Source organism: Dendrobates tinctorius, unplaced genomic scaffold (genome assembly GCF_039654945.1).
Source record: "Dendrobates tinctorius isolate UK_male_01 unplaced genomic scaffold, ASM3965494v1 ptg000158l, whole genome shotgun sequence".
In the NCBI taxonomy this organism is placed as follows: Eukaryota; Metazoa; Chordata; class Amphibia; order Anura; family Dendrobatidae; genus Dendrobates; species Dendrobates tinctorius.
The window spans coordinates 4,601,818-4,629,113 of record NW_027361825.1 but is presented as its reverse complement, the minus strand read 5'-3'; the positions used below and the strand labels follow the sequence as shown (position 1 = coordinate 4,629,113).

At 47.9% G+C, this 27,296-nt stretch overlaps 1 protein-coding gene across 1 annotated transcript in view; it reads right to left on the bottom strand.

The window, feature by feature from the left end:
• Positions 1-5,972: 5,972 nt before the first annotated feature.
• Positions 5,973-27,296, bottom strand: part of LOC141051780 (N-acetyllactosaminide alpha-1,3-galactosyltransferase-like) — a 130,121-nt gene continuing 108,797 nt past the window's right edge. The window contains exon 6 of the mRNA XM_073548802.1: positions 5,973-9,523. Within this exon, the coding sequence (XP_073404903.1) occupies positions 9,116-9,523 (408 nt within the window). The 3' untranslated portion in view covers positions 5,973-9,115. The remainder of the gene's footprint in view (positions 9,524-27,296) is intronic.

The window sequence follows — 27,296 nt, the reverse complement described above, 5'->3', positions numbered from 1 at the left end:
GTGAGTGGGGGCTGTACACAATGAAGGGGGGGTGACTGGGGGCTGTATATGATGAAGGGGGTGAGTGGGGCTTGTACAGGATGAAGGGGGGTGACTGGGGTTGTACAGGATGAAGGGGGTGACTGGGGTTGTACAGGATGAAGGGGGGATGAGTGGGGGCTTCACAGGATGAAGGGGGGATGAGTGGGGGCTTCACATGATGAAGGGGGGTGAGTGGGGCTACACAGGATGAAGGGGGTTGAGTGGGGTTGTACAGGATGAAGGGGGTGACTGGGGTTGTACAGGATGAAGGGGGGTGACTGGGGTTGTACAGGATGAAGGGGGGATGAGTGGGGGCTTCACAGGATGAAGGGGGGATGAGTGGGGGCTTCACATGATGAAGGGGGGTGAGTGGGGCTACACAGGATGAAGGGGGTTGAGTGGGGTTGTACAGGATGAAGGGGGGTGACTGGGGTTGTACAGGATGAAGGGGGGTGACTGGGGTTGTACAGGATGAAGGGGGGATGAGTGGGGGCTTCACAGGATGAAGGGGGGATGAGTGGGGGCTTCACATGATGAAGGGCGGTGAGTGGGGCTGCACATGATGAAGGGGGGTGAGTGGGGCTGCATATGATGAAGGGGGGTGAGTGGGGCTGAACATGATGAAGTGGGGGATAAGGGGGACTGCACATGATGAATTAAGGGGTAAGTGGGACTGCACATGATGAATTAAGGGGTAAGTGGGACTGCACATGATGAATTGGGGGTAAGGGGGACTGCACATGATGAATTGGGGGTAAGGGGCACTGCACATGAAGTGGGGGTAAGGGGGACTGCACATGATGTGGGGGTAAAATTAACTGCACATGATGATGGGGGAGTGGGGCTGCACATGAAGTTGGGGGGGAAGGGGACTGCACATGATGAAATGGAAGGGGAGATAAGGGGCTGCAAATGATGAAGCGGCACTGCAGATGAAGTGAGTGGGTGATAGGGGACTGCAATGGATGAAGTAAGGGGACTTCAAATTAAAGTGGGGACATTAAAGTGGATCCCCTATGGCCAGCATCACGTTGGGCGATTTTGTGCGTATTGGCCGTAGGCCTACAGCTTATGTGCAACGTCTTTTTAGGCCATGTCCACACGTGGTGGAATGGTGGCGGGTTTTCCGCATGGACCCGCAGCAAACCAAGTGCTGCGGTCCGTACGGCTGTCAATTCCCGCACGGGGACCGCAGCGCTCAGGTGGGAAGGGGGGTACAGGGGCCCAGGTTTTATGAACAGCCCCGGGCCCATAGTCCACTTAATCCGGCCACTGGTTCCAGGTCACACAGCACATTAACCTCATTGCTAAGGACTTCACAGTTACGCCTGAAAGAGCACTTCTTTCATTAGACATGGAACAATTTGATGATTCGGTAAGACATATTATCATCCACATCCTCTTAGGCTAGTTTCACACTAGCGTTTATTCCACGCAACGCACAGCGCAGCTAAGCCCCGCCCCCTGCCGGCTCTCTGCCCGCCCCATCCGGTCATCGCCGCCTACTGTCGCACATGGACGCTTGCGATCTGCGCACCCTATCTTTAGCATAGGGTGCGCAGATCGTGCGCTAGTAGGATTTTGGCGTGCGCTGCGCACTTTAGAAGGTGCGCCGAGCGCGCCGAAATGCAACATGCTGCGTTCGGCGCACACGGGCGCACCTTCAAAAGTGCGCAGCGCACGCCAAAATCCTACTAGCGCACGGCCAGCGCACGATCTGCGCACCCTATGCTAAAGATAGGGTGCGCTGCGTGGAATAAACGCTAGTGTGAAACTAGCCTTAGTGACTAAGACCATGTTAGCACAAAGGTGGAAGAAAGTCTAGGTTCCTAAGTTTTCGGACATACTTGATAAAATAGGCCAACATAGTGATTTAGAACTCAGATTTGCGATTAACTATAATCACATCCACAAATATACAAAAAATGGAAGACTTGGAACAACAAATTCCATATCAAATACACCTATTAAGAGGTATTATATTTTGAGGCCTAAACATGGCCGTTGTAGTACCGGGATGTTGTATCTCCTTCCAAGAATGTTACCCCATAATAAGGGTTGGCGATTTTCTTTTCCTTTTTTGTTGTTATTTGCTATATGCTATTTAATGCCTATTTGTGGGTTCTCTAGTTTTAAATTTTTTCCGTACCTGTACAAGGTTCTTTACTTCCCATTCCCTTTCCTCCCTTCCTACCTTCCTTCCATTACCCTGTTTAATGACTGAAAACCAATAAAATTATTTGAAAACAAATCCATTTTGTTTTAATTCATTTATTTTTTTAGGTAACGAAACAAAAATTAGATATAAAGTAGATACAGTAAAGACAAAAACTAATAAAAAACAATAACAGAAATAGTGTTTTTCTTGATGTTGTCAATGTTTCTTACATGGTATTTTTTTCTTGCTTTTCGGAATATTAAATGGTAAAGTGAATTGTGTCATTCAAAACTACAACTCACAGAGCAATAAAGGTTAAGGAGCCTTCAGGTTTAACAATAGAACGTCATCTGAACTTGGCAAGTTTTGCAGAACCGACTGATGATCTAATGTGTGTTTGGGGTATAACAAGTCTACCCCAATGGCCAGATGTTAGGAAAAAAAAGGGTTTGGCAGTCAGAATTCCAATATGCCTGATGCCTTTGATCTCAAGGATAATAACCAGCCCCAGAAGTTGCCAGACAGCTTACTCATTAAATTGGGGGGATGAGAGGAACAGCTGTCAGAAGAGCAACTGTCCACAATGCACTGGATGTAGTTTTTATGTGAACTATGTGGCTGGAGTAACCAAGAAAACAACTAATGTCATACAGATTAATATCATGGGTTTGTTTCATCAGGGATCATCTGTACACAAAGAGGTCTTATTGTTGTCTTCTAAATCTCCTACCTTGCAGAACATCATAGACTTCCTGCAAGAAGGTTTTGCCAAAGATGTCAAGCCTAATAATATCAGAGTGCAGATATTTGCCCTGTTAGCAATACTGGGGAGAAAATTGTCCCAGGAACCACTTATCAAGGAGTTTATGAAAGCGGTTCAAGGAATTCGGCCTACAATCATAGACCCAGTTCCCAGTTGGGAGCTATGTCTTATCTTGGATCAACTTTGTAAAGCCTGAACCTCTAAACCTCTGAAATTGGCAGATATGAAGTATCTATCCCTCCAGACCAGTTTTCTTGTAGCCATTACGTCTGCAAGGAGAGTGAGTGATATTCAGGCGCTGGCTTCAAGAGAGCCTTATCTTACATTTCTACAGGATTGAGTCCTATTAATAACACCACCTTGTAATAGATTCCATCAGATAGAGCTGCCAGATTCTTACATGGGTCCCTCTTACGATGAAGAGAGAATCCTGCATTCCCTGATGTTGGCAGAACTCTAAAGTCCCTTCTCCCTCTTACAGACATAACTTCATTACATGACACAGATGCTGCTGCCACTTTATATAACACAATAACAGTAACACTCGATTCGGCCGCCCCCTCACGCACAGCAAAACTTGTACAATCAACAGGCAACCCTGGTTGACCAGCCTGACCAAAGAACTGAGACGGGCTTCCAGGGTTGTTGAGCGAAGATGGAAGGGATCCCATTCTGCTGAACACTTTATCGCATACAAGCAGTCCCTCGCCAGCTTCAAGTCCACGCTCACTGAAGCAAAACAAACTTACTTCTCATCTCTCATATCTTCCCTGTCTCACAACCCTAAACAGCTTTTCAACACTTTCAATTCTCTACTCCGTCCCCCAGCACCTCCTCCCTCTCCTCTCATTTCTGTTGCAGACTTTGCCTCTTTCTTTAAGCATAGGATTGATAATATCAGAGAAAGCTTTGGCCCGCTGCCCCCAATCCCCCTCTTCTTAACTGCTCAGTCCTGTTCTTCCAAAACCAGCTTCTCCATCATGACAGAAGATCATCTCTCCACCCTTCTGTCAAGATCACATCTCACCACATGCACGCTTGACCCGCTCCCTTCTCACCTCATCCCTAACCTTGCCACAGTCTTCATCCCAACCCTAACACATCTCTTCAACCTTTCACTTGCAAATGGTATCTTACCCTCATCCTTCAAACATGACTCAATCACACCCATCCTCAAAAAGCCCTCCCTCAAGCCACCCATCCTCTGTGTCTAGCTATCACCCGATATCACTTCTCCCTAATGCCTCAAAACTATTGGAACAGCGTGTCAATCTTGAACTGTCCTCCCACCTCTCCTCCTGCTCCCTCTTTGACCAGTTACAATCTAGCTCCCGACTGCATCACTCAACTGAAACTGCCCTAACTAAATTCACCAATGACCTACTAACTGCCAAGATCAAGCGACACTATTCTGTCCTCCTTCTCCTGGACCTCTCTTCTGCCTTTGACACTGTGGACCATTCCCTCTCTCATCTCTTGGCATCACAGATTTGGCCCTATCCTGGATCTCGTCATATCTAACATACCGGATATTCAGTGTCTGCTTTCCCACACCACCTCCTCACCTCGCCCCCTGTCTGTCGGTGTTCCCCAAGGCTCAGTTCTAGGACCCCTACTCTTCTCCATCAATACAACTTCGGCCTGGGACAGCTCATAGAATCCCACGGTTTGCAGTATCATCTCTACACCGATAGTATTCAAACTGGACAGTTTTGTGGTGAAAAACCCGTGCTGCTGTACAAATCATGGTCCAACAGTAAAGATGAAAGTGATGGTTTATTTTCTTTCCAAAGTTTCAAGGACTGCTTCTTCAGAAGATAGTATCATCTCCTGAAGAAGTCTTTGAGACTTTGAAATGTGTAGAGAAAGAAAATAAACCATCACTTTCATCTTTACTGTTGGATCGTGATTTGTACAGCAGCACAGGTTTTTCACCACGAATCTTTTCCAATTTGAATACTATTGTTTGGTCATTTGCCTGACCAGTGGTCCTGCTGCAGCTGTCGGCTCTGATGAGCTATTACACACCCGCATACTTAAGAAGGTGAGTGCAATCTGATTTTATATCTTGTCTTCACCACCGGATAAGATCCTATTTGAGCTTTTATCTCTCTACCATCTTATAATATATCTCTACACCAATGACACGCAGATCTACCTATCTGGACCTGACATCACATCCTTACTGACCAAAATCCCACAATGTCTGTCCGCTATTTCATTTTTATTTTCTGCTTGCTTTCTAAAACTGAACTTGGACAAAACAGAATTCATCATCTTTCCCCCATCTCACTCTACCCCTCCACCAGACCTATAATAATCTTTATTTTTTTATATAGCGCTAACATATTCCGCAGCGCTTTACAGTTTGCACACATTATCATCACTGTCCCCGATGGGGCTCACAATCTAAATTCCCTATTAGTATGTCTTTAGAATGTGGGAGGAAACCGGAGTACCCGGAGGAAACCCACGCAAACATGGGGAGAACATACAAACTCCTTGCAGATGTTGTCCTTGGTGGGATTCGAACCCAGGACCAAGGCTGCAGCGCTAACCACTGAGCCACCGTGCCGCCCCACCTATCCATCAATGTCAATGGCTGCTCACTTTCCCCAGTCCTGCATGTTCGGTGCCTCGGAGTGATCCTCGACTCTGCCCTCTCTTTCAAGCCCACATATCCAAGCCCTTACCTCCTCCTACCAACTCCAACTCAAAAATATTTCCCAGATCTGTATTACCTGTACACTATATATAGAGCTCCGGTGTATAATGTCACCAGTGATCACAGTATTACCTGTACACTGACAGTAAATACAGAATTCCTGTATATAATGTCACTTAGTATTGTGGTTTTTTTTTTCTTTTTTATTAATGATCAGTATTGTAGTATTCAGTCACTATGTGGTGGTACTATGTGGTGTGGTCATAGTGTGGTGATATTTGTTCCTTGTATGTGGTATTATTTGGTCACTATGTGGTGGTATTATGTGGTCTGGTCATGGTGTGATGGCATTTGTCCCTTGTATGTGGTATTATAGGTCACTATGTGGTGGTATTATGTGGTCTGGTCATGGTGTGACAGTATTTGTCCCGTGTATGTTGTATTAATGGTCATCAAAAAAAAATGTATGTGAATCATTCCCTTAAAGAAAAATGCATAAAAATATATTTATATTTAATAAGTTAGAATAAAAAGAGTCTACCGTGTCGTGGTGGTGGCTTAAAATATCTTTTGGCCAGAACAAAAGCTGCTGGCTATGTATGTGATCTGGTGTTTGATGGGAACTGTTAATATCTGATTGATGAGGACGTGGTGGAGAAATTGAGTTTTTCCAAGAGTGAGCCGTGGGACTGTGGAAGGTTCGAAGGGTGGAGGCGGAGCTGGGGTAGAGCCTGAGTGGAGTCTCAAGGAGGCCCGAAAGTTTTGCCAGTATGGGGCCCTGAAATTTCTAGTGGCAGCCCTGCTGCTCAGTACCACTTTTCCTGTCCTGTATGCACAGTACCCCTCCTTTCCTGTTGTTGGAGAGGTGACATTAGTCTTTGGGAGGGTTAATATTGGTTTATTATTTTCAGGAATACTATGGGAAAATAAAAAATACCGTATTTTTCAGACTATAAGACGCACTTTTTTCCTCCAAAATGTGTAGGAAAATGGGGGTGCGTCTTATAGTCCGGATGAACTGGCAGTGGTGGGGAGGTGGGCGAGCAGCATCGGCGGAGCAGTGGGTTAGAAAGGCAGAAGCCGGCGGCTGCAGCTAACTCCTGTGCCCGCTTCTAAAGAGAAATGAATTTTCACTGCATTCCACCCCCATGGGCCTGGAGTGCAATGAATATTCATTTCGTTTTAGCAACCCAGTATGATTGGCCCCCGTCCTGGTCCTGGTATGATTGGTCCCATCCTTATTCTGGTATGATTGGCCCCCACCCCCATCTTGGTATGCATGGCCCCATCCTTATCCTGATATGATCCTTTCCTTATCCTAGTATGCATGGCCCCATCCCTATCCTGGTATGCAGGGCCCCATCCCTATCCTGGCATGCATGGCCCCCATGTCATCCTAGTATGCATGGCTCCTCATCCCTATCCTTGTATGCATGGCCCTCATCCCCATCATGGTATGCATGCCTCCTCTTCCCTGTCATACCAGGATAAGGATGGGGCCATTCATACCAGGACTGGGATGGGGGTCAATCATAACAGGTAAAGGATGGAGACCTGCATACCAGGATAGGGATGGGGCCATGCATACTTGGACGAGATGGGGACCCTGCGTATCAATATAGGGATGAGGGCGCTCAGTCCTGCCAGGATAAGGATGAGGTGGACCATTCCTACAAGGTTAGGGAAGAGGAGCCATGCATACTAGGATGAGATGGGGCCCTGCATACCAGGATAGGGATGGTGCCCTGCTTACCAGGATAGGGATGGGGCCATGCATACTAGGACGAGATGGGGACCCTGCATATTAGTATAGGGATGAGGGCGATCATTCCTGCCAGGATACGGATGAGGAGGCCATGCATAACAGGCCAGGGATGAGGGTCATGCATACCAGGATAGGGATGAGGGAGCCATGCATACCAGGATAGGGATGAGGGGGCATGTGTATCAGGATGGGGATGAGGGGACCATATTTACCAGGATAGGGGATATTAAGTACAGAATTGACCACATTTTTTGCTTCAGTTTTTTTTCCCCTAATTTCCTCCTCTAAAACCTAGGTGCGTCTTATAGTCCGAAAAATACGGTGTATATATTGGAAAAACCATTTAAATGGATTAAGCAAAGTAATCCCCTATCCCGAGACCTATGTAGTCGCTGGGGTCCGACCGCTGGGACCCCCATGATCCCGAGAACCGGTGCTCTAAAGAAGAGGTCAATCATGCGCACTGCAGCGGCATTCACACATGGCTCTTCAAATAACGCCTTTAAGAGGAGTGTTGAAGGGCACAACAAAATATAGCAAAATCCACTGATCGGATGTGGGGGGAGTGTTATAGTATGTGGGCTGGTGGGATTTTTGTGGCAGGACTGCTTTTTTGTCCCAGTCAGGCCCTGGCCTGCTCCCTGTAAAACTGTTTTGTCTCTCTGGCTTTCCTGACCTGAGCTCGTGTATTGTAATTCGTCTCTGACTTCCCTTTGTCATACTGTGCCATTTCCTGGACCTGACCTTGGATTATTTGATATCCCTTTACTTACAGTAAGTAGCATATATATTTACTGTCGTGACTCTCGTCACAGCAATGCTATGTGGACAATATATGGAAGTATTGTTTTGATGTTCTGTAACGGCATTATTTGAAAACAAACTGATAACTCTATTTGGGCAGTATTTAGAGAGCACTTTGAGGCAGTGATATGAGGACAGTATATGGTGTGAAGGGTTAAACTAAGGGCAGTATATGGTGTGAAGGGTTAAACTAAGGGTTAAACTAAAATCAAAACCATTTTTGCGCTTATAACTCTATCTTGTTGTTTACGAGATAAATTCTGTTAGCTGTTATGACTAGTTCACACCAGTATGAACAAAGGGGGTTGTTGTGTAGTGGCCTTGACTCATGAAGTTCTGCAACTTTTTTCCATGTCACGTAGCTAGGGACATATTCCGGTTTTCTTGCAATACTATTGGCTTATAAAGTAAATGCATTACGATGCTATTGGTAGCTGTGTACTTTGTATAACTAAGCAAAATACTATAAAAGAGGTGACATAATAAACGGGGTTAGCGATCTGCCTTGATCCTCCCAAACAGAGACACACGTCTCCGTCTGGTCATTCTCAGTTGCTAGCAACATCCTGTGGATTAATTTGGAAATCACTTGGTCAACCGTGAAGGGTCACAGATCCTCCCTCAACAATGGGAGCACATACTAGACAATTCTCCCAGAACATCTGAGCAGCTTATTGAAAAAAAAGGGAGATCTCTCAAGTTCCCATAAGGATTTGACAAATATCCTCAACCCTACCCAAATTTTTACATAGACAAAAATAAAACAAAATCTAAAAAAATGTGTAAAAAGTAAAAGAGATCTTAGCTTCTTGGTATTGTAGAATTTTCATGTTGATGTCAGACAGTAACAGACATAACTTCCTTCTATAGGTGCCCATCTGCATAAGCACGGTCCATAATTTACAGCAAGGAGCTATCTTGTGGTTCCATGAGTCTGGATCATATTCTTGTTTTCTCATAATTTTTCTGTGCCCAGCTCAGTTTGTGATACTTCAGCCATAACCTGTTGTCCCAGCAATACTCAGGTGATAGCACCTTGGATGGTAAATGTTCCAAAGTTAGGTATCTGTTGAGGTGGCTTTCATCATGCCAGATAGCTTCTACGCCCCTTTTCTTGTCTTCTAAGATGCCCTCCAGGCATCTCGAGGTGAGGTTGGTGAGATGTGAAGGCTTTCCACCGAATACTGCCCCATGGTAATAAAAAGTACCCTTCCATGGAGGTATGAAAGACGCAGATGAAGGGTTCCTCTCAAGTGGAAATTCCTTTCTGTTTGCTAAGTAATATCCAGAATGTAGCTGAGCCACAAGGTCACCAAGAGTCTCTGGTCCATAATTGGAGTTGAATATCTAAAGGTATGAAGAAAAGAAAGAAAATGTAAGGGTATAGTTCATTGCTTGTCTATCTACAGTTGTGTGAAAAAGTGTTTGTCCCCTTCCTGATTTCCTCATTTCCTATTTTTCTGCATGTTTGTTACACTTAAATGTTTAAAATCACCAAACAAATTATTAATATTTATTTATATAGCACCATTGATTCCATGGTGCTGTACATGAGAAGGGGTTACATACAAATTACAGTAAACAAACTAACAATGACAGACTGATACAAAGGGGAAAGGACTCTGCCCTTGCGGGCTTACATGCTACAAGATGGTGGGGAAGGAGACAGTAGGTTGGGGGTTGCAGCAGCTCCCGTGTTGGTGAGGAGGCAGCGGGGTCATTTCAGGCTGTAAGCTTTCTTGAAGAGGTGGGTTTTCAGGTTCCGTCTGAAGAATCCGAATGTGATTGATAGTCGGACGTGTTGGGGCAAAGAATTCCAGAGGATGGGGCATATTGGGGAGAAGTCTTGGAGGTGATTAGGTGAGGAGCGAATAAGTGTGGAGAAGAGAAGGAGGTCTTGGGAGGACCGGAGATTACGTGAGGGAATATATCGGGAGATTAGTTCAGAGATATATGGAGGAGACAGGTTATTGACGGCTTTGTAGGTCAGTATTAGTAATTTGAATGGGATACGCTGAGGAAATGGGAGCCAGTGAAGAGATTTGCAGAGGGGAGAAGCGGAGGAGTAGCGAGGAGAGAGATGAATTAGTTGGGCACAGTAGCGTAGCTACCGGGGGGCAGAGGGGGCGGTGGCCCCGGGCCCCGCGCTCTGATGGGGCCCACCCGAGCTATGCTATGTAACTATATCGGCGTGCAGATCGAGCCGATACAATTACATGCTGCAGCAGGGAGTGAGTCATGTGACCGCTCTTCTGCAGAGGAGAGGGGGAGGGGAGGTCACTCACCCAATCCTGGCTGAGCGCGCTCTCCTTGAAAGCTCCCTGCTGCAGAGAAGTCATCAGCTCCAGCAGCAGCCTGGACGCAGGGGGCTCTGCCTGTGAGCTGAGTTCATTGTCTGCTCTGCACTCGATTGCTTCTGACTGAGAGGAGCCTGAAAGCTGAGGAGCGTGCTGCTCCAGGACCAGTGGACACTGCACAGAGCATGGGAATTGATGAGTATCTATGTTAATTTCTATTTGAAGTGTCTAATCTGTTGCTTTGGATATATACATATAACTTACTGCTATTGAGGTGTAATATTCACTGCATGATGCTCTCTTTACGTGTTACATAGTTTCCAGGCACTTTGCAGCGGTCAATGATGCGCTATATGGCGAAGCTTTGTCTTGGCCTGGGAATTTACTGCACTTTGGGACTGAGAGAAAACCAGGAAAAGTGCAAACTAGAGATCGCACTGCTGGCTGCAGTCATTGAGCTGTGCAGAGAAAGCGGCGCATCCTCCCTGGCAGGCAGAGGGAGGGTTAAACCAGTGTATCGATCACCTTATCTCGCTGTTTGTGCTGGCGTGTAAATATTAACCTACCCGTTACCAGGCTGACAGCGAGTCCTAGAGGATTAGGGTATGTGCACACGTTGTAGATTACTCTGCGGATTTTTCCGCCCGGATTTGGCCAAATCCACAGGTCAAATGACCTGCGTCTTACCTGCGGATTTAGTGCAGATTTTGTGCGGATTTCCCCTGTGTTTTTACACCTGCGGATTCCTATAATGGAGCAGGTGTCAAAACGCTGCGGATTCCGCACAAAGAATTGACTTACTGCAGATTTAAATCTGCAGAAAATCCGCAGCATGTGCACTGTGTTTTTCATTTCTCATAGACTGTACTGTACAAAGCAGCAGAAACTGCTGCGGATCCGCAGGACCAAATCCACTGCAGATCCGCAGCAGAATCTGCAACGTGTGCACACACCCTAACTAATGTTTGCTGCTCCCAGAGTGCTCCTACTGGGAAGTTAAGTCTGGCACTTGTAGTGCCACAGCAGCAGTTAGTGCTTGATGACAAATAGCTGTGGAATAGTGTTTTTCTATACAGCGATTGTTAGTGGCATGGACATTTTACTAGTGTGATATAATATATTAGTATCTGTAATGCAGGTGACTTATTGTTGGAGTGAATCCTACAATGTGGTGAGCTACAGGGGGGAGGGAGGTCACCCCGAGACCAGCGCTTTGAGGGGACCCACCCACAGCACGCCGATAGTGTTACATTCTGCGGCAGATCAGGCAGAATCGATCTCCCTGCTCTGCAACCCGGCCGCTATGGGGCCCGTGAGCAGGCGCAGGGGCCGGTCCCCACCTGTCATTGCAAAATCAACTGTGTTGGCTACATTGATGCATTATGCTCCCTCTCCCATCATCCCCCTATCATCAGCTTCTCATGTCACTATCGCCAACACTGACAAGGGGTCGCAATGACGTCACTACTCGGAGCCTACAGTCTGGAGATGTGTGGGAGCTCGCAGCAGTGAAGAAACCAGGAGGAAAGGTGAGTTTTGGATTTATTTTTTATGAGGCTGCCTATGGGGTGCATTATATAAAGGGCTGCATTATTCTATAGGGTCTGCCTATGGGGAGTGCATTATACTATATTGAGGACTATAGTGAACTTGTCTGGCACATTATATTATATGGAGGCTATCTAGTGGGCCATCATACAGTGTGGAGATTACAGTGTTGGAGCTATCAAACAATTTGGGGAATAATAAGCAGTCAGTATATATACAGTGAGGGGGGATTAGACTGTGTATAAGAGAGCATCATACTGTGTATAGGGGAGCATGATAAAGTGTATAGGGGAGCTGTACAGGGGGGAGACTCATGACATTATTAAATGTAAAATGGGCACTTATTGTTGTACTGAACTCAGGTAACTGTGACTGTCAAAGGGGCACAAATGGCGCTATTACTTTCTGGGGACAAAATATGGGCACTGTTTTCGAGAGTTGCTTTAGAATTTAGAGGGCACAGAGAACCACACAGCAGGTACAGTTAAAGGGACACATACAGCAGCAGCGGCTCAGCATTGGGGTATCAGCAGGGTAAGGAGTTTGTGCAGGTAGGGAGTAGTCCCATTGGTGACAGTGCTGAAAATATGAGACATGAAATGAATCTTTGTTGTAATCTCTGCAGACGAGTCCTGGCTGGAAGAAGTTGTCATGTTGGTCTGGGCCAGATGGAAAAGTTAACGATTCCATCAGAAAGAACATCAGCTGTAAGTTACCATCTGTAACTGTGCTGTGATCTCTTATACGGTATGTTGTGTAGGACAGGTATCTACCACTCACTATATGGCGGTAATATCAATATTGGTCTTTATTTAGAAATTATATTCAGCAACAGAGCGGTCCTCTGCTGAGGTTCTCCTCCACTATTATTGTGCGTCACGGAGTTGTAATCAAGGTTACCTGGTTGGGGGCCCACTCAGAAGTTTCGCCCCCCCCCTGAACCAAAACCCTAGCTACGCCTCTGGTTGGGCAGCAAAGTTAAGGATGGAGTGGAGAGGTGCGAGAGTGTTAGCAGGGAGGCCACAGAAAAGGATGTTGCAATAGTCGTGGCGGGAGATGATGAGGGCATGCACAATCATTTTAGTAGATTGAGGGTTGTTAAAAAGGACGGATTCTAGAAATATTTTTTGAGCTGGAGGAGACAGGAGGTGGGAAGAGCTTGGATGTGCAGCGTTTTGACTAACAGGACAGAGTCAAGGGTTACTCTGAGGCAGCGGACTTCTGGTACGGGGGAAAGCGTGATGTCATTTATTGTGATAGAGAGATCAGGTAAGGAAGATCTGTGAGATGGAGGAAAGATGAGGAGTAGAGTTGAGCGAAACGGGTCGAAAAAATTCAAAAGTCGCCGACTTTTGGCAAAGTCGGGTTTCATGAAACGAAACCCGACCCTAGGATGAGGTCGGCCACGAGGTCGGCGACTTACGCGCCAAAGTCGCGTTTCAAAAGTTTGTTTTGCGCTCTTTTTCAGCCAATCAGGATCCACGGACACTGTGGGCAACGTGATGACCTAGGCACGGGTCACCACCATCTTTCAGAAGGGCATGCAAGTGATTGGCTTGCTTTGGTGGGCGTCACAGGGGGTATAAAAGGGCGTGCACGCCGACCGCCATCTTACTTCTGCCGATCTTAGTATAGGGAGAGGTTGCTGCTGATTCTGTAGGGAGAGCGTTAGGCAGGGAAGAAGACAAAAAAACTGCTTCTGCTGCTAGCGATTTGGCCTGCACAACACACAAGTCACTGTGTGTGCAGCGCAAGGGGAGGCTATATAGTGGTGTATCAGTGGTGTTGGTTGGGCTGCCTTTTAAGGCTTCCTGACATGCTGGCATTGCTGTTTACCCACTGCTCCGCAAACTGCTTTTTTAAAAGCAATCCAATCTCCCTTATCCTCTAGTCACTTTTGTCACAGCTGTGCCATCGAGCCTGTCACATAGCGCTCAGATATCAGTGGGCCTCACACAATCCATAAGTGTCCAGTGTCCAAAAGTGTGCGCAGAGATTCAAAATCTCCATTATCCTCTCGTCACTTTTGTCACAGGCAGCTGTGCCATCGAGCCTGTCACATAGCGCTCAGATATCAGTGGGCCTCATACAATCCACAAGTGTCCAGTGTCCAAAAGTGTGCGCAGAGATTCAAAATCTCCATTATCCTCTCGTCACTTTTGTCACAGGCAGCTATGCCATCGAGCCTGTCACATAGCGCTCAGATATCAGTGGGCCTCACACAATCCACAAGTGTCCAGTGTCCAAAAGTGTGCGCAGAGATTCAAAATCTCCATTATCCTCTCGTCACTTTTGTCACAGGCAGCTGTGCCATCGAGCCTGTCACATAGCGCTCAGATATCAGTGGGCCTCACACAATCCACAAGTGTCCAGTGTCCAAAAGTGCGCGCAGAGATTCAAAATCTCCATTATCCTCTCGTCACTTTTGTCACAGGCAGCTGTGCCATCGAGCCTGTCACATAGCGCTCAGATATCAGTGGGCCTCACACAATCCACAAGTGTCCAGTGTCCAAAAGTGTGCGCAGAGATTCAAAATCTCCCTTATCCTCTCGTCACTTTTGTCACAGGCAGCTGTGCCATCGAGCCTGTCACATAGCGCTCAGATATCAGTGGGCCTCACACAATCCAAAAGTGTCCACTGTCCACAAGTGTGTGCAGAAATTTTAAATCTCCCCTGTCCTATAGACACCTTGTACCTTGTTTTACATTACTATATAGTTTGTTGGATTTTGTCTACATTTCTACCAAAAATGAGGAAGGCTGGTGGAAGAGGCCGTGGAATTGGGCGGGGGTTGGCAGCTGGTAATGATGGTGTTGGTGGTGGATCTGATGGTAGTGGCAAGAGCAAAATAGGACCGAATGCAGGAGGTGCTGACCCTGCGTCATCGTCTGGCTACATAAGGCCTCGAACGCTTAGTTTTCTAGGAGTTGGCAAACCGCTTTTAAAGCCAGAGCATCAGGAAAAAGTTTTGTCTTACATTGCTGACTCAGCCTCCAGCTCTATCGCCTCCTCTTCTTCAGTTGTAAAAAGTAAAAGCACTGAGTCGTCATTGGAGGCTCATGTTCATGAACCACACCTTTCCTTGTGTCCTTCACCCCAACCAAGATTGAAGGATGACGCAGGCCATACTACTGATTACTCCATGGAGCTGTTTTCACATACCATGCCTGGATTATCAAGTGAAATGGTGAATTACCCAGGCCAAGATGAATCTGACATGGAGTGCACTGATGCACAGCCGCTGATGGATGATTCTGCTGGTACATTCACTCAGAGCACTACATTGTCCTCGCAGTGTACAGAGCCAGATTCTGACCCTGATGAGACTCAGGTGCCCCTTCCCGCACACTATACCACCATACACGGTGACACAGAGGAAGGTGCACATGACATAGAAGAGGAGGTGATGGATGACCCAGTTGTTGACCCAGATTGGCATCCATTGGGGGAAGAGGGTGCTGCTTCCAATAGCTCAGATGAGGAGCATCCACAGCAGACATCGACATCGCAACAGCTGTTATCTGGCAGGCCCGGAGCACTCCAAAGACAGGTTCCAAACATCAAAAGAGTTGCTGGACAGCTTGTCCAGAGGGTCAAAAGATCACAGCGTGCTAGGCCGCAAAATGTCTGCCAAAGTAGGAAGAGTGCAGTGTGGCACTTTTTTGAACAAAATCCTCATGATCAGGCCAAGGTTATCTGTAAGAAGTGCGCAAAGACCTTTAGCCGAGGGAAAAATCTGAAAAATTTGAATACCAGTTGCATGCTTAGACATTTAACCAGCATGCACTTGCAAGCGTGGACACAACACCAAACCTCAAGTGCCACATGTGCAACTGATCACAACGAAGGTAGTCAGCAACGCTACATTGTTTCCCCCACTGTAAGCCCACCGGTTAGCACAGCAGCAAATGTTGAGGTGTCGTTGCAAGACCACAGCAGTCAGGGAATCCCACTGTTATATCAACGAAAGACTGATTCTAGGCCATCAGCAAGAACACCAACTCCATCACCATCATCAACCCTCTCTCAGTCCGCCCTGTCCACCGCTACTTCCACCATATGCAGCTCTCAAGTCCAGCTCACCCTCCCAGACACTATGAGTAGGTCAAGAAAGTACTCAGTCTCTCATCCGCGTACACTGGGTTTGAACGCCCACATTGCCAAACTAATCTCGTTTGAGATGATGCCCTTTCGGTTGGTGGAAAGCACAGCTTTCCGCGAACTCATGGCCTATGCAGTACCACGCTATGACCTACCCAGTCGCCACTTCTTCTCTCGCAAAGCCATCCCAGCCCTCCACCATCATGTGAAAGACCGCATTGTCCATGCACTCAAGCAGTCAGTGAGCGGAAAGGTGCACCTCACAACTGATGCATGGTCCGCTCGGCATGGCCAGGGCCGTTACATGTCCATCACTGCGCACTGGGCTAATGTGGTGGATGCAGGGTCCACAGGGGACAGCGGTGGTGGGACAGTGCTGCCTAGCCCACGGTATAGGAAACAGTTGGCTGTAGGCGTTCGACCCTCCTCCTCCTCCTCCTCCTCCAGAAGCGAAAGCTCGTCCACAGAGCGCAGTCGTACGAGCACTCCATCTGCAGCTGCCACTGTTGCACACGATGTGTCCCCCTATCGAGCAGCTAGTGGAAAGCGTCAGCAGGCTGTGTTGCAGATGATGTGTTTGGGCGACAGACACCGCCGAGGTGCTGGCCGAGTACTTGAACCGACAAACTGAGTCATGGCTGGGCAGTGTACATCTTGAGGCAGGCAAGGTAGTTAGTGATAACGGCCGTAATTTTGTGGCAGCCATAGCCCTTTCAAAACTCAGCCACATACCTTGCTTGGCTCACACCTTGAACCTGGTGGTGCAGTGCTTCCTCAAAAATTATCCGGAGTTAACAGCCCTGCTCCAGAAGGTGCGAAGACTGTGCGCGCACATCCGCCGGTCGCCTGTACACTCCGTTCGTATGCAGAAGCTGCAGCGATTGCTCCACCTTCCCAACCACCGCCTCATTATCGACATTGCAACAAGGTGGAACTCCACCCTGCACATGGTGGAGCGGCTGTGCGAGCAGAGGCAGGCCATAATGCATTTGTGGGAGGATACACGGCCAGGCACTTTGAGAGCAGACATGGAGTTGACAGGCGTGCAGTGGTCGAAGCTGAAAGACCTTTGTAAAGTCCTTCAGTGTTTTGAGGAATGCACACGGCTGGTAAGCGCAGACAATGCCATCCTAAGCATGAGCATCCCACTTATGCGTCTGCTCATGCAAACTTTGACGCACCTTAAGGAGCAGGCGTCTGCAGCCAATGTTGATGAGGAGGAAGAGGAGGAGGGAATCCTTGATGACATTCAGCCATTGTCTGCTCAGGGACCTCTCCTGGACGAGGTGGAGGAAGAAGAGGAGGAGGAGGAGGATGATGGGGATGATTACTTAGGGGAGCAGGATGCATCTCGTGGGGCAAGTGAAAATGTTGGCGTGGCAAGGTCTGGTACAGGGTTTGTGCGTGACTGGAGGGATGTGGATTTGCCAGAAAGTGCTCCTCCACCCAGCACTCGCAGTGCATTATTGACACCGGGAACATTGGCCCACATGTCAGATTATGCCTTGCGGATCCTAAAAAGGGACCCCCGCATTGCCAAAATGATGAACGATGACGACTACTGGTTGGCCAGCATCCTGGATCCACGCTATATAGGCAAATTACAAAACATCATGCCACAGGAGAACCTTGACCTAATATTGGCTAATAAACAAGCAACTCTGGTAAATCGGTTGCTTGAGGCATTCCCAGCACACAGCAGCGGTGATGGTTCTCACACGAGCCGTACGGGCCGGGGGCAGCTTGGCAGAGGTGTTCGTGGTGCACACAGCAGAAGTGGCGTTGGAGACAGGGGTTTCATGACAATGTTGTGGACTGATTTTTCAAATACCGCTCACACAACTGGTAATACTGCATCGATGGAAAGTGACAGGAGACAGCAGTTGTCAACTATGGTTACAAACTACTTTTCCTCCCATATCGATGTTCTCCCACACAGGTCATTCCCCTTTGACTATTGGGCCGCTAAACTGGACACCTGGCCTGAATTGGCCCAATATGCCTTACAGGAGCTCGCTTGCCCAGCTGCAAGTGTGCTATCGGAAAGAGTCTTCAGTGCAGCTGGATCAATCCTGACAGAAAAAAGGACCCATCTGTCAACCCAAAATGTGGATGATCTAACCTTCATTAAAATGAACCACGCATGGGTTTCCAAGGATTTTGTCCCACCTTCCCCTGATGACACATAGGGTGACAGAAAAATGGCTTGCTTTGGTCCACCTCTTCCTGGTACTTCACTCATTTCGCCTTTTGCATCAGCTGAATGTCCAACATCAACATATGCCACTTTCTAAAACTCCCTAACTGTGCTGCCTCCCCCCCATGGCCGGGGTCAACACCTAGCGCACGACACCGTGCGAGTGCCGTTGCCCTGGACAGGTGGGTAGGCCGACTCTTGGGCGCGGGCACTGGCACAGGGTCCCTCATAGTGCAATCAAGTGTCTCTGACGGTGGTGGTGCACACCCGCCGTCAGACACACCGCTGTACTATGAGGGGCCCAGTGCCAGTACCGACGCCCATGAGTGGGCCCCCCTTGCTTGGGCAGGGCCCCAGCATTTGCAATCTTTACCTCTCCCTGCTCCTCCGCTGTGTAATCTGGGCTGTCAAATCCATACTGGGCCTAACACCGTCTGAGCCTGCCTCCTGAGACATATATTTTGAATGTGTACGCTATCCATACATGTTATCCAGGGATACGGTACCCTTTCTAACCTTTGTGCAATCACGTGCAATCCATACTGGGCCTAACACCGTCTGAGCCTGCCTCATGCTGTATAGACATATATTTTGAATGTGTACGCTATCCATACATGTTATCCAGGGATACGGTACCCTTTCTAACCTTTGTGCAATCACGTGCAATCCATACTGGGCCTAACACCGTCTGAGCCTCCCTCATGCTGTATAGACATATATTTTGAATGTGTACGCTATCCATACATGTTATCCAGGGATACGGTACCCTTTCTAACCTTTGTGCAATCACGTGCAATCCATACTGGGCCTAACACCGTCTGAGCCTGCCTCATGCTGTATAGACATATATTTTGAATGTGTACGCTATCCATACATGTTATCCAGGGATACGGTACCCTTTCTAACCTTTGTGCAATCACGTGCAATCCATACTGGGCCTAACACCATCTGAGCCTGCCTCCTGAGACATATATTTTGAATGTGTACGCTATCCATACATGTTATCCAGGGATACGGTACCCTTTCTAACCTTTGTGCAATCACGTGCAATCCATACTGGGCCTAACACCGTCTGAGCCTGCCTCATGCTGTATAGACATATATTTTGAATGTGTACGCTATCCATACATGTCATCCAGGGATACGGTACCCTTTCTAACCTTTGTGCAATCACGTGCAATCCATACTGGGCCTAACACCGTCTGAGCCTGCCTCCTGAGACATATATTTTGAATGTGTATGCTATCCATACATGTTATCCAGGGATACGGTACCCTTTCTAACCTTTGTGCAATCACGTGCAATCCATACTGGGCCTAACACCGTCTGAGCCTGCCTCATGCTGTATAGACATATATTTTGAATGTGTACGCTATCCATACATGTTATCCAGGGATACGGTACCCTTTCTAACCTTTGTGCAATCATGTGCAATCCATACTGGGCCTAACACCGTCTGAGCCTGCCTCCTGAGACATATATTTTGAATGTGTACGCTATCCATACATGTTATCCAGGGATACGGTACCCTTTCTAACCTTTGTGCAATCACGTGCAATCCATACTGGGCGTGAGAACGGCTGGCGAGCTGTTAAGCAAGCTACAGCACCTGTCCAGACAAGTACAGGGATTCCCTAGCGAGGAGACTTATTTGATTGTTTTCAATGTTGGGACAGCAATTTTTGGGGAGCCCTATACTCTGGAGAATGATAGATGGGGCCCACCATACACTGGAACATTCCAAAGGTGGACATCAGACACTGGAGCAGCATTTACAGGGCCCATTATACACTAGAGCATTAGAAATGGGGCCCATTATGTTTGGAGCATTATTTGGGCCCAAGACAGTGGAGCTTCATCCATGGGGACCAACATATACTGTAGCATTATGTGGAGCTCATCATATACTGTTTCAAACATTATATGGGACCAATGATTCTGTATGGAGAAATAGATGGGCCTCGTCATGAGATGTAAAAAGTGAGGTATTTTTCATTGTACTATACCGCTATTTATCTGCCGTATCGGAGCATGATGAGTTGTGGTATGTGTTAAAGGGGCGCTCTTTCGCCCAGGGCACATGAAAACCTGCAGCCAGCCTGTGACATCGGCGGCCGTGCCCGCCGATGCCCCTTCAGCGGCGGTGCCCGCCGCAGCTTCCTCTCACCTGCGTCCCCCTGTCCGCGCGCTCTTCCGCGCTGCTCACCGCTCTGCTACGGGTAACCGCGCCGGCCTTAGGCCGCGCATGCGCGTTCCCCCGGCCTCTTCTGTTGGTAGGGGGCGTCGCTAGGGGAGGGTCTGTAGGGCGCACTTCCGGTCTCCGCATATATCAGGCGTCCGCTCTATTTTGAGGGCGCCTGGTGATTGTTTGTGACTTGCAGCACCCATCGGCCATACCTTTCCCAGTGTACCCTGCCTATCCTTGCCGTCCCCATTGTCTGCCCTGTTCCTGGTCCATTTCCGTCTGTCTGTCTCCTCCCCGTGGTTCCCGCTGAACCTTTCCTGTAGTCTCCTAGCCATTACCTTCCGCCTTTCCACCCCGCTATTCCTGCTCTGTCTGCCTGTCCTCCGAGTCGTCCCTGCTGGCTCCGGCTGTCGCGGTTCCGCCCCCTGCGGTCCTGCCCCTAACGATCCCTGTACAGGGGTCGGTCTTCACCAGGTGCGCTCGGCCCAGGGGCTCCGGATCCGCGATCCAGAGGGTCCACTCTTGGACGTATTAGCCAGAGGCATCACAGTATCACCAGGCCATGGATCCCGCCGGTGCCGCAGCCGCCACACAAAAGGAATTGCTTTTTCTTCGTGAAAATCAGACCCGGATAATGTCCTTTATGAAGTCTATGGACACCCGGTTGTCCGCCCTGCAGACCTCTGACCCCGGGCACGCTCCCCTCTTAGTCAGCCTCCAGCAGGAGCTCGCGCAGCAGCGCGACGCTCAATCCCACATCTTAGGTTACATGGCATCCGTGGATGATCGATTGCTTGCTCTGCAATCCTCTGCTGCCGCTGCAACTTCCTCCCCGGACGTAGTCTCTACTCCGGCTCCCCGTCTGGGTAAACCCCCCAGGTACAGCGGAGATCCCAAGTTATGCCGGGGTTTTCTAAATCAATGCAGGCTACATTTCGAGCTTGCCCCCCTTCAGTACCCCACTGACCGCGCCAAGGTGGCGTTCGTTGTGTCCCATCTTGAGGGTGAGGCCCTGTCCTGGGTGAACCCCTTGTGGGAGAGAGATGACCCCGTAGTGTTAAGCTCCACTTCCGGCCCGGCAGTAAGAACATCAAAGCTGATGCGCTTTCCAGGTCTTTGCAGCCACCGGAGAAAGAGGAGGATCCATCATATATTATCGAGCCGGCTAAAGTTATCTCCGTGGTCCCCGTGAGGTTCTCTACCCTTCCGCCTGGCAAGACCTTCGTCCCTTCAAACAAACGTCTGGAAGTACTGCGCTGGGGACATTCTTCCAAGGTTGCTGGGCACGTTGGGATTAAGAAGACTCTTTTGCTTCTTTCCCGGTATTACTGGTGGCCCTCTCTCCACCAGGATGCAAAGGACTTTGTAGCCTCCTGCAGGACTTGTGCTCAGAACAAGGTTCCAAGGACTCTGCCCTCCGGTCTCCTTCATCCGTTGCCTGTGCCAGAGGCCCCTTGGCAGCAAATCGCCATGGATTTCGTGACTGATCTGCCTCGCTCTGCTGGATGTACTACCATCTTAGTCGTCGCAGACCGCTTTTCCAAGATGGCCCACTTTATTCCCTTGGTCGGACTGCCATCTGCTCCAAAGTTGGCCGAGATCTTTATCCACCACGTGTTCAGGCTACATGGTCTTCCTCTGCGAATCGTGACCGATCGAGGGGTCCAGTTTACTTCCCGATTCTGGAGGGCCCTCTGTCGGCTCCTGGGCACGTCTCTCGACTTCTCCTCAGCGTATCATCCTCAAACCAACGGCCAAGTGGAACGGATTAACCAAATTCTGACCACCTACTTACGCCACTTTTCTAACGCCCATCAGGATAATTGGGTCTCTCTTCTACCTTGGGCGGAATTCGCTCATAATAATCATTCCAGCGAATCAACGTCCAAGACACCGTTCTTTGTGGTAACTGGGCTAAATCCTGGGGTTCCATTGCCCTTTTCCGCATCGTCTGGAGTTCCTGCAGCAGACACTCTCGCCAAGGAGTTTTCGCAAATTTGGAAGGAGACCAGAGAGGCGCTCGAGCTAGCCAACATCCGAATTAAGAAACACGCGGACAAAAGACGAAGGGATCTACCCCCGTACCATCCCGGGGACAAAGTCTGGCTTTCTACCAAACATATCCGCCTGAAAGTCCCTGCTTACAAATTAAGTCCTCGGTACATCGGGCCTTTTGAAGTACTTGGGCGCATTAACAAAGTAGCCTACAAATTGAGGTTGCCGGCATCACTCCGGGTCCCTAACGCCTTCCATATCTCGCTCCTTAAACCTGTGGTCTTGAATCGGTTCCAACCAACCTCCATGTCCCCTCCCTCGCCAATTTGTTCTAACAATGTCTTTGAAGTAAAGGACATTCTGGCTATGAAAAGGGTCAAGGGTAAGACTCTTTTTCTTATCGACTGGAAGGGTTTTGGCCCAGAGGAGAGGTCCTGGGAGCCCCGAGAGAATGTCGATGCCCCCCTTATCATGAAAAGATTTCTGACCAACCTCAGAAGGAGAGGACATATGGGAGGGGGTACTGTGACATCGGCGGCCGTGCCCGCCGATGCCCCTTCAGCGGCGGTGCCCGCCGCAGCTTCCTCTCACCTGCGTCCCCCTGTCCGCGCGCTCTTCCGCGCTGCTCACCGCTCTGCTACGGGTAACCGCGCCGGCCTTAGGCCGCGCATGCGCGTTCCCCCGGCCTCTTCTGTTGGTAGGGGGCGTCGCTAGGGGAGGGTCTGTAGGGCGCACTTCCGGTCTCCGCATATATCAGGCGTCCGCTCTATTTTGAGGGCGCCTGGTGATTGTTTGTGACTTGCAGCACCCATCGGCCATACCTTTCCCAGTGTACCCTGCCTATCCTTGCCGTCCCCATTGTCTGCCCTGTTCCTGGTCCATTTCCATCTGTCTGTCTCCTCCCCGTGGTTCCCGCTGAACCTTTCCTGTAGTCTCCTAGCCATTACCTTCCGCCTTTCCACCCCGCTATTCCTGCTCTGTCTGCCTGTCCTCCGAGTCGTCCCTGCTGGCTCCGGCTGTCGCGGTTCCGCCCCCTGCGGTCCTGCCCCTAACGATCCCTGTACAGGGGTCGGTCTTCACCAGGTGCGCTCGGCCCAGGGGCTCCGGATCCGCGATCCAGAGGGTCCACTCTTGGACGTATTAGCCAGAGGCATCACACAGCCCTCCCCCCCCCACAACTTTAGCCAAATAACCCCCATTTTTCAGTGCGTAACTTGTATTATGAAGTTAATTAAGGTTGAATAGCTTAAGTAAGAAGAATTGATGCTTTTGGCATTCAAATGGGCACTGTAGGTGTGTTTCCTGTCCTCCTCTCACTGCCGACTTTTATTCCCCATTGACTTACATTGGGTTTCGTGTTTCGGGACGACCCCGACTTTTCCCTATAATCGGACGATCTTGCTCGACCCGACTTTTGGAAAAGTCGGGTTTCACGAAACGAAACGCGACCCTAAAAAACCAAAAGTCGCTCAACTCTAATGAGGAGTCCAGGAGGATATGGCTGAAAGATACTCTGGGATTCTAGACAGCAGAGAGGTGACATCTGGGTCAGGGAGGTAGATATACAGTCATATGTAAAAGTTTGGGCACCCCTATTAATGTTAACCTTTTTTCTTTAGAACAATTTTGGTTTTTGCAACAGCTATTTCAGTTTCATATATATAATAACTGATGAACTCAGTTATATTTCTGGATTCAAATGAGGTTTATTGTACTAACAGAAAACAATACAGCGCATGCATAACGCCTTTTTGTATGACCAAACAACTCAATCTTTGTTTCATCAGTCCACAGGACCGTCTTCCAAAATGTAACTGGCTTGTCCAAATGTGCTTTTGCATACCTCAGGCGACTCTGTTTGTGGCGTGCTTGCAGAAACGGCTTCTTTCGCATCACTCTCCCATACAGCTTCTCCTTGTGCAAAGTGCGCTGTATTGTTGACCGATGCACAGTGACACCATCTGCAGCAAGATGATGCTGCAGGTCTTTGGAGGTGGTCTGTGGATTGTCCTTGACTGTCCCAACTATTCTTCTTCTCTGCCTTTCTGATATTTTTCTTGGCCTGCCACTTCTGGGCTTAACAAGAACTGTACCTGTGTTCTTCCATTTCCTTACTATGTTCCTCACAGTGGAAACTGACAGGTTAAATCTCTGAGACAACTTTTTGTATCCTTCCCCTGAAAAGCTATGTTGAATAATCTTTGTTTTCAGGTCATTTGAGAGTTGTTTTGAGGAGCCCATGATGCCACTCTTCATAGGAGAATCAAATAGGAGAACTACTTGCAAGTGGCCACTTTAAATACCTTTTCTCATGATTTGATACACCTGGCTATGAAGTTCAAAGCTCAATGAGGTTACAAAACCAATTTAGTGCTTCAGGAAGTCAGTAAAAAGTAGTTAGGAGTGTTCAAATCAAGAAAATGATAAGGGTGCCCATACTTTTGCACCGGTCAAATTTTGTTTAAATGCAGATTGCACATTTCCTGTTAGTACAATAAACCTCATTTGAATCCAGAAATATAACTGAGTCCATCAGTTATTAGATATATGAAACTGAAATACCTGTTGCAAAAACCAAAATTGTTATAAAGAAAAAAGGTTAACATTAATAGGGGTGCCCAAACTTTTACATATGACTGTAAGTGTCATCAGCATAAAGGTGGTACTGGAAACCATGGGACTTTATGAGTTGTCCCAGGCCAAGTGTATAGATTGAGAATAGTAGGGGTCCTAGAACAGAGCCTTGGGAAACTCCAACAGAGAGAGGGTGGGATGAGGAGGTAGTGTGGGAGTGGAAAACGCTGAATGTGTGGTTGGGAAGGTATGAGGAGATCGAGGATAGGGCGAGATGTTTGATGCCAAAGGAAGAGAGGATCTGTAGTAGGAGGCAGTGGTCAACTGTGTCGAAAGCAGAGGACAGGTCTAGAAGGAGGAGTATAGAGTATTGTCTGTTAGCTTTGGCTGTAAGTACATTGTTAGTAATTTTGGTCAGGGCAGTCTCAGTGGAATGATAGGGATGGGAAACATATTGTAGATTGTTAAAGAGCAAGTTAGATGAGAGGTGGGAGGAAAGTTCAGTGTGGACATGCTGCTTTAGGAGTTTGAAAGTGAATGGGAGCAACGATATTGGGCGATAGCTGGACATAGCGGTTGGGTTGAGGGTTGGCTTTTTAAGGATAGGCGTGATTGTGGCATGTTTGAAAGCAGAAGGGAAGGTACCAGAAGTTAGTGATAGGTTGAAGAGATGGGTTAAGAATGGGATAAGTGTGGTGGTGAGGTTGGGGAGGAGGTGGGATGGGATGGAGTCTAGTGCACAAGTGGTGAGGTGTGAACAAATGTAAATTTTATACAAAGGTAACACAACTAACCACAAAATGCAGTTTTTAAATGCAGGTCTTTATTAGTAAGGGAAAAAGAAATCCAAACCTCCAGGGCCCTGTGTGAAAAAGTGATTACTCCATAAACATAACAACTAGTTGGGCCACCCTTAGCAGCAACAAATGCAATCAAGCTTTTGTGATAATGGGCAATGAATCTTTTACAACACTCTGGAGGAATTTTGGCCCACTCATCTTTGCAGAATTGTTATAACTCAGCCACATTGGAGAGTTTCTGAGCATGAACCACCTTTTTAAGGTCATGCCATATCATCTTAAACCGATTAAGGTCAAGACTTTGATTAGGCCACTCTAAAGTCTTAATTTTGTTTTTCTTAAGCCATTCAGAGGGGGACTTGCTGATGTGTTTTGGAACATTGTCCGGCTGCATAACCCAAGTGCGCTTTAGCTTGAGGTCACGAACAGATGACCAGACATTCTCTTTCGAGACTTTTTGGTAGACAGCAGAATTCATGGTTCCATTTACCACAGCAAGTCTTCCAGATGCTGAAGCAGCAAAGTAGCCCCAGACCATCACACTACCACCACCATATTTTACTGTTGGTATGATGTTCGTTTTCTGAAATGCTGTGATACTTCTATGCCAGATGTAATGGGACACCTTTCAAAAAGTTAAACTTTTGTCTTGTCAGTCTACAAAGTATTCTCCCAAAAGTCTTGGGGATCATCAAGATATTTACTGGAAAAGGTGAGCCCTTATGTTCTTATTGCTCAGCAGTGGTTTTCGTCTTTGAACTCTGCCATGTAGGCCATTTTTGCCCACTGACCTTAACTGAGGTAGGTTCCTACAGTTCTTTGGATAGTGTTGTGGGAGTTTTTGTTACCTCTTGGATGCGTCGTTGCTGCATTTTTGGGATAATTTTGGTCGGCTGTCCACTCCTGGGAAGGTTCACCTCTGTTCCATGTTTTCAACATTTGTGGATAATGGTCCTCACTGTGGTTCGCTGGAGTCCCAAAGCTTTAGAAATGGCTTTATAACATTTTCCTGACTGATAGATCTCAATTACTTTGTCTCTCATTTGTTCTAGAATTTCTTTGGGTCATGGCATTATGTCTTGCTTTTGAGGAACTTTTGGTCTACTTCACTTTGTCAGATATGTTCTATTTAAGTGATTTCTTGATTAAAAACAGGTGTAGCAGTAATCAGGCCTGGGTGTCGCTAGAGAATTTGAAGTCAGCTTCTCAAAGATGTGATAATCCAAAGTTATTTTATGTTTTAAAGGGGGGGCAATCACTTTTTCACACAGGGCCCTGTAGGTTTGGATGTTTTTCCTTAGTAATAAAGACCTTCATTTAAAAACTGCATTTTGCGTTTACTTGTTTTATCTTTGTCAAATATTTAAATTAGTTTGGTGATCTGAAGCATTTAAGTGTGACAAACATGCAAAATAATTGGAA